The 12544-nt window shown below is 32.2% G+C and overlaps 2 protein-coding genes across 10 annotated transcripts in view; one reads left to right on the top strand and one right to left on the bottom strand.

Annotated features, from left to right (window-relative positions):
• The window catches only part of LOC126736131 (protein DEK-like), a 29413-nt gene extending 24894 nt beyond the window's left edge, over nucleotides 1-4519 (top strand). For all 9 annotated transcript variants that reach the window (XM_050440353.1, XM_050440355.1, XM_050440358.1 and 6 more), the window contains 2 exons: nucleotides 1649-1928; nucleotides 4198-4519. In XM_050440353.1, the coding sequence (XP_050296310.1) occupies nucleotides 1649-1928; nucleotides 4198-4212 (295 nt within the window). In that variant the 3' untranslated portion in view covers nucleotides 4213-4519. The remainder of the gene's footprint in view (nucleotides 1-1648; nucleotides 1929-4197) is intronic.
• Nucleotides 4520-7978: 3459 nt separating this feature from the next.
• On the bottom strand, nucleotides 7979-11741 carry LOC126736636 (40S ribosomal protein S20-like). The gene is made up of 3 exons (XM_050441088.1): nucleotides 11591-11741; nucleotides 11290-11525; nucleotides 7979-8160 (listed from the first exon to the last, which is right to left on the bottom strand). Exons 1-3 carry the CDS (start codon nucleotides 11591-11593, stop codon nucleotides 8037-8039), a joined length of 363 nt encoding a protein of 120 aa, XP_050297045.1. The 5' UTR covers nucleotides 11594-11741; the 3' UTR covers nucleotides 7979-8036.
• Between the last annotated feature and the right edge of the window lie 803 nt (nucleotides 11742-12544).

The raw sequence follows: 12544 nt of genomic DNA, 5'->3' as shown, positions 1-12544 counted from the left end.
GATGAGATGTTGGTCTCTTTTCGAGGAAGGTGCAGGTTTAAAATGTATATGCCCAATAAGCCATGCAAATATGGAATCAAGATCGTATGTATGACAGATGCACGTACACACTATTTTTTTAATGGGTATATATATACTGGAAAAGACTCTGATGGATTTGGTTTGGAAGAACATTTAAAAAAATTTAATAAACCAACACAGTCTGTATTGAGATTAGTACAACCAATAGCTGGATCAAATCGAAATATTACCGCCGATAACTGGTTTACTTCTTTAGAACTTGTCGAGCAATTAAAGAATCGGAAACTTACGTATGTCGGAACTGTTAAAAAAAATAAAAAAGAGATTCCCCCAGATTTTTTACCTAAAAAAGACAGAAAAATTGGTAAGGATGGAACTTTATTTGGTTTTACTAAAGACGTAACCTTAGTTTCATATGTTCCACAAAAAAATAGAGCAGTGATTCTCGTATCATCCATGCACCATTCGACATCATTTGACGATGGCACGGAAAAGCCAGAAATTGTAACCTACTATAACTCTACGAAGGGCGGGGTAGATGCCATAGATGAAAAATGTGCCAAACACTCTACAAGTCGCCGTACAAGAAGATGGCCTATGGTTATATTTTTCCGAATCTTGGACATAAGCGGAGTAAATGCCTATATTCTTCATCAGAGTTATAAGAACAATAAAGTAATGGAAAAAACCGACTTTATTAAAATTCTTGCTGATGAGCTAGTCAGGCCGCATTTAGAAAGAAGAGCCAATAATCCAAGAATTGCTCGAGATCTACGGTCTACAATAAAAAGAATTCTAAATATTCCTGAAGAACGTCTGGAACAGGTGGAAATGGAAAAATTGGAAAAAAGGAAAACGTGTTACACTTGTCCTTCAAAACTAAAAAGAAAAACTTTTCATTTGTGCTACATGTGTACAAAACCCATTTGTGTTGAGTGTTCGACAAAGCTTTGCATAAACTGCAGGCATAATTTGTAACTTTTTTAACATGTGCAATTTTTTTTAGATAATGTTGTTTATGTAATGTTAAGTTTTTTTTTGTAACTCCATACCTTTATCTTTAAGAAAAAATAAGCCATATTATTTTAGAATTATTACTTTTTGTTTAATGTTTATTTTAAAAAAAAACTGTAAAATTTTGAAAAAAAAGCCTTATGAAATAAAAACATTTAAAAAAAAAATATATTTACTGGTTTTGTTTGTTTACCTTCGATTTTCATTAAAAACCTTTAAATATTTATTATAAATAATAAAACAATATGAAAAACACAAAAATATATTTTTTGGCGGTAATTATATTTGCGGTCACCATGACCGCACTACATGCGTAACGCTATTAAATCGACACTACAGTAGTTAAGGGTTAAGTATATTGAATCAAAATTTGGTTCCTCTAAGAAATCCCCTAATATGTATCTAGTTTTCTCCATAAATGGAAGGAAAACGCCCAAATGTGGCAACCCCTGTGAAATAATACAAAAAACCGCAATTATCGGCAACCGGGTTTTTTTTAACCTTTTTTATCGGAATTTCTTTGTTCCCCCATGGAAATGACTATATACACGAAATTTCCCTCATAATTAATTAAGTAAAACTTATTGTGCTTTTTTTGTTTGTTGGTTCATAGGGGTCGTAAAGCCAAAGACGTGTCCTCCGAGGAAGAAGAGGAGGAGGAAGAGAAGGCGGGCAACGAGGGCAGCTCCTCAGAGGACGAACCCTTAGTCAAGAAGAAGAAGGGCAGCGAACCACCGACCGACGACGAGATCAAGTCGTTTATCAAGAGCGTGCTAGAGGGCGCCAACTTGGAGGAGATCACTATGAAGACTGTCTGTCAAAGGGTGTACGACAACTATCCGGACTTTGACCTTACCGCTAGGAAAAACTTTATTAAATCCACAGTTAAATCTGTAAGTATATATTGGGGGATTAATCGATAGAATGGACTGTATAATAATTAATAAAAATACCAATAGGTATACTTGACTGGCTAATTATATTAAATTAACATGTAATGACAGTAAAGCTCAAAAGCTATATTAAGACTAAAAAACTATAACAAAATAATCGCATAGAAAACCAAAAGTCATATTAAGCACAAAATAATGGCTGAGCACGACGACGGCGGTGTCTGGACCCCGCCAAACGCAGGGACAATGGCAGCATTGTCGGCTTTATTATTTGAGTCTATTAGACTTAATTATGGCTTAAAGCTCGAATCTGATGCCGCCAGTTTTGCATAACAGCAAATGTCAATAAACCAAAAACTAATAATTCTTCATATATATCGACGTATCCAAATTCAGGAAATGTCTAAGTTAAATTAATATTGTATAAATCTTGTGAAAATGTGGATAAAACAATTTTTAATCCGTGGATTGATGAGGTTTTTTTTAATGAACGCTTAAGAGCGTTTTAAAGGAATTTTTAAAACAAAAATCAAGCTGATCTGAGCATTAGAAGTGGAGTTATGACCCAAGTTATCTCAAACTGTCATTTATCTCAATAATTTTCAAAATTTTTGACAAAAAAAATTTCTAATGAATGGATTTTTATGATTTTTTCAATGGAAACTTAAAAAAGTTTAAAAGAAACTTTTAAGACAAAAACCATTTCGATTTGAGGACTAGAAGTCAAGCTATGACCCAAGTTACCTCAAACTGTCTCCTCTTGGACATGATTTTGAAAAAGGTGACTAAATAAACCTCTAATGCATGGATTTGCTTCATTTTCGTCCCTATTGAGTCCTTTATTAGGAAAAAGAAATTATGACCTATGCAGTATGAGAAAATTGAACCTCTAGTCCAAATCCATTTTATTTCACATTATACAGTGGAAGAAAATCTGGGGTGAAAACCTATTAAATCTAAGCAGATTTCTCGTATGTATGGGAAATTTTGGAATTAGAGCTTTTTTTGAAGACAAATTTTACATATTTGTTCGTAAAAGTTACCAAAAAGGATTGGAATGTTATTGAATTAAAATAGTTAGTAAAATTGACTTTTATTTGCCTGGACGAGGCTTGGAAGTACTTATTATTCCAGGCATTCAAGGTGATCCTTTTAAGTTTTCTTTCATTTGATATTTTCCACAATCAAAAGGAATTTATCTCTCTTATAAAATGCGCCAAAAGAATAAAAAATTAATTATAAGATAATTTATTTCTTCCTTTAGGACATAAATGTAGACTTAAAATAGTGATTTCCTTATTTTTGGAGGTGCTAAAAATGCCTGAGAGAGATCAAAAATTACTCTAAAATATTGGAGAACGGGATAAAAAAAATCCAATTCCAAGAGGTTCAGAAAATGAGCTTGGAAAGATATGAACAATTACGTACATTGGTCAATAGGTCCTGGGATTAACCAACTGATGGCGCCACTATTGATTAGTACTAACCTTCAAACGATACGTGGTCCTACGTTATTAAACTGTCGGTTGATCGTCAGTTTCTAGGATACCGCGGTTTGAGTGACACTATTTTTTTTCTGGTGAATTTTTGAAAAAATGTTCTTTAATTTTTACTTGTTTTCCTTTTTCCATGAAAAGTTATTCTGGATCAGAGATTTTTAAATTTTTTCCCCACTGTATGGGAAATTTGTAAGTTAGGCATTTCAAGCTAGCTTTTATTCCCGAAATTTGACGTAATTTTAGATCTCTCGCAGGCATTTGATGCCATTTTTATATCTGTCAGGAATAAGGAAAATTCAATTTTTTTAGTCGACATTTATGTTCTAATATAAGATATAAATCCCTTCTGATTAAGAAAAATACACCTATTATACAAGTTTGATATCGTAAGAAGTAAATCTAGGACATATTTAACAAAAAATTAAAGTTTTTCAAGAGTACATTAAAGAACTTGCATATAACAAAGTTTCTGTAGTAGAAAAATGAAAATATCACTGTTAGTCTTTATCAGGTATCCTAGATTAACTGTGATACAAGTTTCGTAAGTCTAGGTTGAACACAATTCTTAAAACAAATCCTCTAAAAGACAAAAAAATTATTACCTAACAAGTAAAGCTTGCTTCAAGACATGATTTTTTTGTGTCCCACTCTGTATGTGTAAAATTATTTTTAGTTAGTAGTACAACGTGGTTTGGGCGATATCTTTGTCCTGTATATAAAAAATCACATGCATATCTGTATGCCTAATTTAACTCTCTCTTCTTTTCCAGCTTATATCAACGTGAATAAACCAACAACCATCCGTACCATTTTTTTTTTATTTAAAAGAACTACGTTGGACATTTGTCGGTACAATTGTCGTGTTTCGCGGTGTTTCTTTCGTTACTTGTCTAAGTGAATGTTCTTTTAAGGTAATTAGATATACATACTTTTCGTAGTAGAGCCTTGTTGTAAAAAAAAAATAGTTTAAAATGTTCACATATTATAATTATATTTGTTTCGACGGCTCGGGCGGAGCTCGGGTTGTTATTGTATTTTTTTTTTAATTTTATGTAAAAATATGATTATATTAATATTAATCTTTCCTAAGTATGTTGGTTGTTTTATTTTTTACCCCGTCTGTACAAAGGAAAATTTATCGTTTGTCGGGATTCTTCAGGAAGCAGAAGAAAGATCGTGTTTCTGCTTTATGGCTTCCAGAGAACCAAAGGAAAAAACATGAAAGATCATAATTTATGTATTTATACTTTCCTATCTTTTAAAGTAATTTTTAATTTCAATAAACAAGACCCTCAAGAAAAAGAACAGGGTAATACAATAAGAATCCTTTTTTTTATGTTAAAAACAAACATTACCTTTTAAGTCTCATTTACCTTTTTTCAAATAATTAGACAAATAACAATGAAACTCCAAGTTAGAGTCATATAGTAATATACAGATCGTGTTATCGTGAGCTACGTATTACCCAAAATAATGGTAACACCGCTTGGTTGCGGCTTGCAGGCGGCGGAATTTTTCGTTTTAATTTTTATGAACCGGGAGTCAGCAGACCTCACTTTGCTGTGTTACTGCATGTTGCATTAATAATTTTTGAGCGTTATTTTCGTGTTTTTTTCACTATGGCGGTTTATACCCCTTCCGAAAGAGTTCAACTAATTAAATGGTTTTATGGAGACAATTCGGCAGTACAATGTAGAGACATTTGAGAATAGACCGATTCCTTGTGCAAAAACGGTTTTAAATGTGGTTACAAATTTTGAGACATCTTTTTGTCTTCAAGATTGTAAAAAATGCCACACAAAACGTCAAGAACCAACCACCTGTTGAAGTGGTCCAGGATATAGAACGGCGGGAAGAGATGGTTTGCAGTACCCTAGAACTTGATTCGACACGGTCAAGTGTTCGAGAGGAACTGGGAATGAGCAATAAAACTGTTGCTCGTATCTGGAAAAAATATGGGTACAAATGTTTCAAGTATTCAAAAACTCAGGAAATATTTTCTGAAGACCAGTGGCGAAGAATGGAATTTTGTGAAACCATGATGGAAAAGGCAAATGAAAACGAATATTTTTTAAAAAATATTTTGTTTTCTGATGAATCATCTTTTCCATTACATGACAAACACAATCCTTCCATTGTTCGTTATTGGTCTCAGGAAAACGAGCACAGAAGTTTTCAGTTTCGTGCCCAATATCCTCAGAAATTGATTGTTTGGGCGACAATGTTATAGGGCCATTTTTTATTGATGGCACTTTAAATGCCCAAAAGTACCTTGAGTTGCTGCAAAACCAAGTTCTTCCTGCCATTCAAATCCTACTACCTGATGTAGACCTGGGATCGGTTTATTTTCAGCAAGATGGCTGTCCTGCTCATAACGCGGCTTGGGTAAAAGAATTTTTAACAAATACTTTTTCTAACCGCCTTATTAGTGGGACTGGCGATATTAAATGGCTTCCTAGATCTCCGAATGACTTTTATCTGTGGGGTTACCTTAAGCAGACCATTTACAAGCATGAATTTAGTAGGCCAACAAATTTAGAGGAATTGCGAAATAAAATTGTCGAAGGTGTCAATTCCGTTTTACCTGAAACTCTTTTGGAGGTGCGAAATAGCTTTTACGATGGGTTAAGTTTTTGTTTAGCGAAAGAAGGCGGTTTATTTGAGCCTTTTATTTAAAAAATGATATGTTGTCAAGTTTGTTTATTAGAGTTTTATTTCTGATTTTTTATTATATTTTTATCAAAGTTGATATTTTTTTAGAATAACGCTTTAATTTTTTATTATGCAAAACACAGCATATTAAACGTTTTAAGATTACAATTCTATGCGGGTTTTACACATTGTCATGTCTGTAAAACCCGCATTAGAATAAATATTTTAAAAATGCCTGAATTTTCGCGTAATATTTTGGGACATTTTGTCGCCAAACGACGCACCTCCCACGAAAGTCAGATGTTTACTAATCCCGTCCAGTGTCGCTAGTTTGATTTTGCAAGGGGTAATAGAATATCCAATGAAAAGGTAACAGATTTGAAAAAAAGGTAATAAATTGTCAAAAAAGTTGTGATTGTTGGGTTAGGCATATTCTCGGCTCGAATCTATATTTAGTTTAAAAAATAAATAAATTTTGACTGTTTAACGGATGCCGATATGAAACGGAAACATTAAACCATCATGCGCGAAGAAAAAGACGCCTATTATGAAGTGTACTACCATTTAGTTTTTGCAGTTAAGTATCTCATATATCAAATTGTTTGGTTCGAGGAGTAGTATAATATGTTTCTTTATCCCTACTTCATGGCTTGGTGTTTGTTTAATCCGAGTTTATCTACATTTTCAAATTCTTCTAACGTCTCAAAAAGTTACCAACTAGATACTGAATTAAAATATTGTAAAAGTAATATATATAAAAGTCTCAATATTTAGATAAACATTTTAGAGATTTTATTAGATAAAAATATTTTATGACATTAATATAATGTATTTATCTTTTATCTCTCACGTTATTAGACAAAGATAGAAATAAAATCAGCTTTTTAGAAGTTCAGGTGTCGACCAAAAATGAAAGGCGCCGAATTTAATGGTTTTCTTTTATAAGTCAAATGTTTGAAAAAAAAATTAGTAGTATTAGTAGGGAGTACGTGTTAGGTAGTAAGCCATTTTTACACCAGTACAAAAAAACAAGATTAAATAAGGCTCGTTGGTAATTCGCATACATATTAGGTTAATCTTTATTAAAAAAAAAAACTTAACAAAAACTACAACAAAACAAGATATGAAAAACAAAAAATGTATTAACAACCAAAAAAAACTTAAACAAAATATGGATTTTTGGTTTATAACCATATTAAATAACTAACACTAATAAGGATTCAAATTTTTTTAAAGTGTTTCTAAGAACTAACAAACAACTCCTATAACTAATCTATCACTCAATCAAGGAAACTAATAAACTATAAGCTTTAATCATAGAATTCGTTTTAGAAATATATTTGTTGATTAGCACTAAATATTAAATCAGTCAAACTAATAGTTACTTTGGTCCTAAAGTTGCTTTTTTATTTTATTAGTATATTTTATTTATGAGTCGGTAGTAACGCAAAGCGTGGCGGCGCGTCGCCACGATCTTTGGATCGCGAATTTCAAATAATCAGGAGTCGAAATATGAACTCAATTCATTATGTAGGTAGAGCGCTTTTATTTTCTTTTTAAAAGGTAATAGGTAATAGATTTTAGATGGATTTTGGCAAATGGTAACAAGGTAATAAAAGTTTTGAAAAAGTAATAGATCTATTACAATTGCAATAGACTGGCAACCCTGATCCCGTCCTTGGGGCGGTCGCAGTCACTCGTACACGCGCGACGTTGCAAAATTTCGCCTCTATGCGGTTTCCTATAACTGATCAAATACAATCTTCACTTGCTTATTCCTAAGCTGATAAATGTTGTGATTTACTTAATTTATCAAAATGCTGCTTTACTGCTAATAACTAAAAACTGATTTGCCTTCCCATTACCTCAATTCAGATTTACTGCAGGAAAAAAAACGACTTATTCAGGTACAAAAACGATCTATTTGTAACCAATTTAAACTTAAATTAAAAACAGTTTATGCATCGGCGATTGTGACTTCAACCTCTACACCGGGTTCGATGTTGATCGAGGTGATCTGCTTGACGATCTCTGAGGGTGAGTGAAGGTCGATTACTCTCTTATGGATTCTCATTTGGAACCTAAAAAATGTGTTTTTAAGGGGTCAAATTTCAATGTTTGGTAATTATTTGATTATTGTTAGTATCGAAATTAATTAGGTTCATAGAACATAAAAATTGGGCTATTGTAAGTACATCCACAAGTGACTCTTAAACAGAGAAAAACAAACCACCGAGAAGCGACAAAACCCGCATTTACCGTTGATTTTCTGGGGTCCAATTTTGGTGCCCTTGAGCGGGCTTAAATGACTGGCACTACATATAAAGTAACGGAGAGAAATACGACAATTAATAGATTAAAAATTTTATTGGAAATTTGAAATGAAAATTATTACATTACTTTACTGTTGGTATAGTTAAGTTATAGGTATACCTAAACTATACCCGGTGACAGGAAAAAGGGAACACGCAACAACTTTTTTATTTTTCAAGATAAACAAATGTATGAAAAAATATACTGGGTGTCCCATTTAAAATAAGAAAGTTCTTGTCATTTCCGGTTCAACCGGAAGTGATCAAAAACAATTGAATACGTCAAAATATGCCTTTATAACCATTCTATTAACATACCAAATTTCATTTGTTTATCTTGAAAAATAAAAAAGTTATTGCGTGTTCCCTTTTTCATGTGTCACCCGGTATAGTGCCAACTATAAAAATTACCATTTAGGATAAATAATGAAAAACAAAAAATCTTCTAAACAAACTTTCATTTTTTGAGGAAATAATATTGGCTCATTGTATAATGAAACACAAAAATACATTGGCAATAATTAAATTAAACCTAGGTACATTTATACATTCCGCAAAATTTTTAGTTTTCGAACATTTTTATCTTTATTTGTTTTTAAGACCCTATTATTATATTTAATGGTGTAAAATATTTTCAACCTTATAAATAATTTTAAGATAAAGGTTTTTGGAAAATGTGCACAAGGGTGTTCATAATTAATAGTTTTTATTATGTTAAATAAATTGTTAGATATTCCCTGGTTTATGCACATTTTCTCAAAATTACAATTGAATATTTCCTTTAATTTAAATATATATTATGAAATAAACTCTTCTGGAGGAGATTGTAAGCCACCAAAATTACATATACTGGAATTATAAGCCTTAAAATGAAGAAATAATCTATTTATATCCATTTCATCACACATTTTGCCGAAATTGGTGCAGGTATCACAGTTAATATGAACTTCAAGTGCTCTTTTCATAATATAGCCACAAACATATCGAAAGGCATTTTCTGTGGGAATATGGTTGGTCCTATAACCAGAGAAAAACAAATCACCTAAACCACCAAAAAAAACCACCACATGGTGGTTTGTTTTTCTCTGATATTACCGGACTAACCGACGGCTGGCAGGGGACCGGCAATAAGACAGGTATACCAAATAAGCTCGCACATGCGTAAGAAAAATCGGTCCCGGCTTTGTCCATTCTCGGTGGTTTGTTTTTCTCTGTCTTAAATATCAGTTGACCCTTACCAATCCCTACATTCTCCCTCACCAAGAACTCATTTATATACCTTAGCAAAAAAATTTACAACCATGTTCCTCTATGTATCAGACAAATTTTAGAAGTTAAGAGATTCAAAAAGGAATTTAAATCACTTTCATTATCCAGGCCATATTATAGCCTTGACGATTTTTTCAATGATACCTTTTAACCTGTGCTCTGACATCATTTTAGTGTTTTAGTTTTGTTTCCTGTTAAATAATTTAATTTACTTCTTCTAAATTCTGTTTTATTGACAGCTTTACTTATTTTTTAATGAAATTTATCAAAAAGATGCTTTTTTTTTTCTCAATCTGTTTTGTTATGATTAATTTTGGCAATGTGTGTAAATGTTATGGTAAAGTGTTTTAGATGTTATGTTTGTTTGAAATTTGAAATTTAAAGTAAATTTGGAATTTTTTAGTTTTTAGGATGCTTGTACACAAGATTTTGTTGTCTTACGTAATATAGCACATTTTCTTTCTTTCTTTAGTTCAAAGTTGGCATTGTGTCGGTGACTTAAGAATATTTGTTAAAGTAGTTGAGATCAAGTACATTATAAAGGTAAGTAAAATATGTAGTGGTTAATTTTTATGATGTTATCATGTTTAAAATAGATAGAGAAAAGTATTTTGTTTTATAATTTTTGAAAAATTACAAACAAAAAATAAGGTGTGCGGTTACTAGCACAATAAAAAGCAAAATTTTTTTTTTAAGCATACAACTTATGTTTTATTTTGTTCAGCCAGTAACCAACTATAATTTTTCAATATTAAACCATTTATTTACCTTTAGAAATACTGTCTGATTACTGGTATATGATTAATTTTTGGTCCCATCCAGTAGTCATCCACTAACAAAAGTTTAATGTTGAGATGGTTTTATTTGCTTCAGAAAAAGAATTGTCAAAAAAGGCCGAGTGCTAAGAAATATTCTGAAGAAAACCTCAACTTAGATCTGTAGTAGATCTCTTTTTGTTGTAGAAAAGAAATTTAGTTTTTTGTTCCTTTATTTCAAATAATACAAGGTATTCCTATTTTTATAGTTTGTTACAGAATGCCCATTTAAGATTAGGCAAAGTAAAACATATTTTTTCCATTAATCATTTATATATTTTTATATTAAATTATTATTCATATTTATTTATTTTTTTCTTTTGTAAAAAGGGTTATTAATGAAAAAATCTTTAATTACTCAGCATAAGTGTATGATCACTAGCAAAAATGCATTTTTGTAGGAAAAACCATATTTTTTAAGAACAAGTACTAAAGATTTCCAATTTGAGTTTTTTTTATGATAAACAGACACCTGCCGACATCAATTTCGTGATTAAAAAAAGTATTTTATCTTTAATAGAATTTTAAAGTTAACATTTGACAAAACTGTCCGACTACTGGCATGTACACCCTATAAAAGTAAAGCAATATCTTTATTATGTGACTATGACCAATTTCAGTGTTCTCACCATACAAGTTCGAGGATAATTGTATTCATTTAAATGTTAAGAAATCCCTTGCATGTTGTTTAATGAGACACAACATTTTTAACACATGCAATTCTGAGTGTGATTACTCATTTTGACTCTTTCAGAAACTTCAAGAGTATTTAGGTTAAATGCGGATTCTACCACTACTACTAATCCTTTCTTACCTGTCCCAAGTTTTCGAACCTTCACCACAAGGTGTTTTCCTGGTGGTAATCCTCAAAATCTTGTTGGGCATACGCACGGGACCTTTGACCCTCAATTTTTGCTTCTTGGCAGCGTCGATGAGGTCGGAGCAGACCTTCTCCAGGGACCGGACGTTACGGGAGGTCAGGGTGATCCTGATCCTGTGAATCAACGCGGCCTCCTGTCCGGGTTTCTCGGGGTTGACTTCCTTGGTCGCCTGCGTTATTAATATGCAAAGTTAAACTTCCGTTTTTAGGTAAACAGAAGTCGGGTCGATCTTACCATTTTATTTTCTGGTCGAGATAGTTCAATTAATCTCTTGTAATTTTACCAGCGCTGAACCAGAAAACTTCTGGGATGCTTTCGTTACGATAGTCAAACGAAAAAGAACGTCAACGTGACACGCGTTGAAAAAGTGAGGTTAGTTTCGGGTTTTTTTTCGGTTCGCGTGGTTGGTAGCACTGGCTTATCAGTTTTGCCAATAAAAGAATAAGAATTTATTGGAGCTGAAATATGAACCAATAAGCTGTTGAAGCTAAAGAAATAAATTTACAGTTTAGCAAGCAATTCAGGTAATTTTCTAAATTTTGTCCAGGCAGTTTAGTTTTTAGGGTTTTTCGGTTCGTGTGGTTGATGACAATGATTTTGTCAGTGTTGCCAGTAGAAGCATAAATCTTATTACAGCTACATCCTTGGGAAGATAACAAGCGGGAAGACCAATGGCGTAACAATAACTATACTATTGAGATGGAAGAAAACCTTTGAAACCGATAAATACAATTAGACAATTTAAATTTCCCGTCATGGATTTTTTAAAAATTAGTTGGCAACAATGTAAAGAATAGACTTGTCAAACGTACGACAGATGTCAGTTTTGCTTTAAGGTTATGTTGCCCTAAGAGCCATAATTTAAACAAAAAAAAATAAAGCACAAATATAAATATGAAACGTTATTCTGGACCGATCCCTCTCACTTAATGTTATTATTCGCGTTTTTACTGCTAAAATCCAACTAAAATAGTGCCTGGCCTAATGCCCTTATGTCCTAATTTGACAAATTCCAGCTCCTATGTTGCTTACCCCAAGAACAACAAAACATTAATATTTTTACGAAAAAACCCCTATAACGTTTAAAAATAACCCAAAATATGGCGAGTTTGAAGCCCCGTGATGCAAAAGAAAAAATATCCCTGGAAAACTTCACTGTCGAGAACTTCTTGGGGGCCATCGAAGATT

Source organism: Anthonomus grandis, chromosome 5, assembly GCF_022605725.1.
Source record: "Anthonomus grandis grandis chromosome 5, icAntGran1.3, whole genome shotgun sequence".
NCBI lineage: Eukaryota > Metazoa > Arthropoda > Insecta > Coleoptera > Curculionidae > Anthonomus > Anthonomus grandis.
This window is presented reverse-complemented; position numbering and strand designations above follow the sequence as displayed.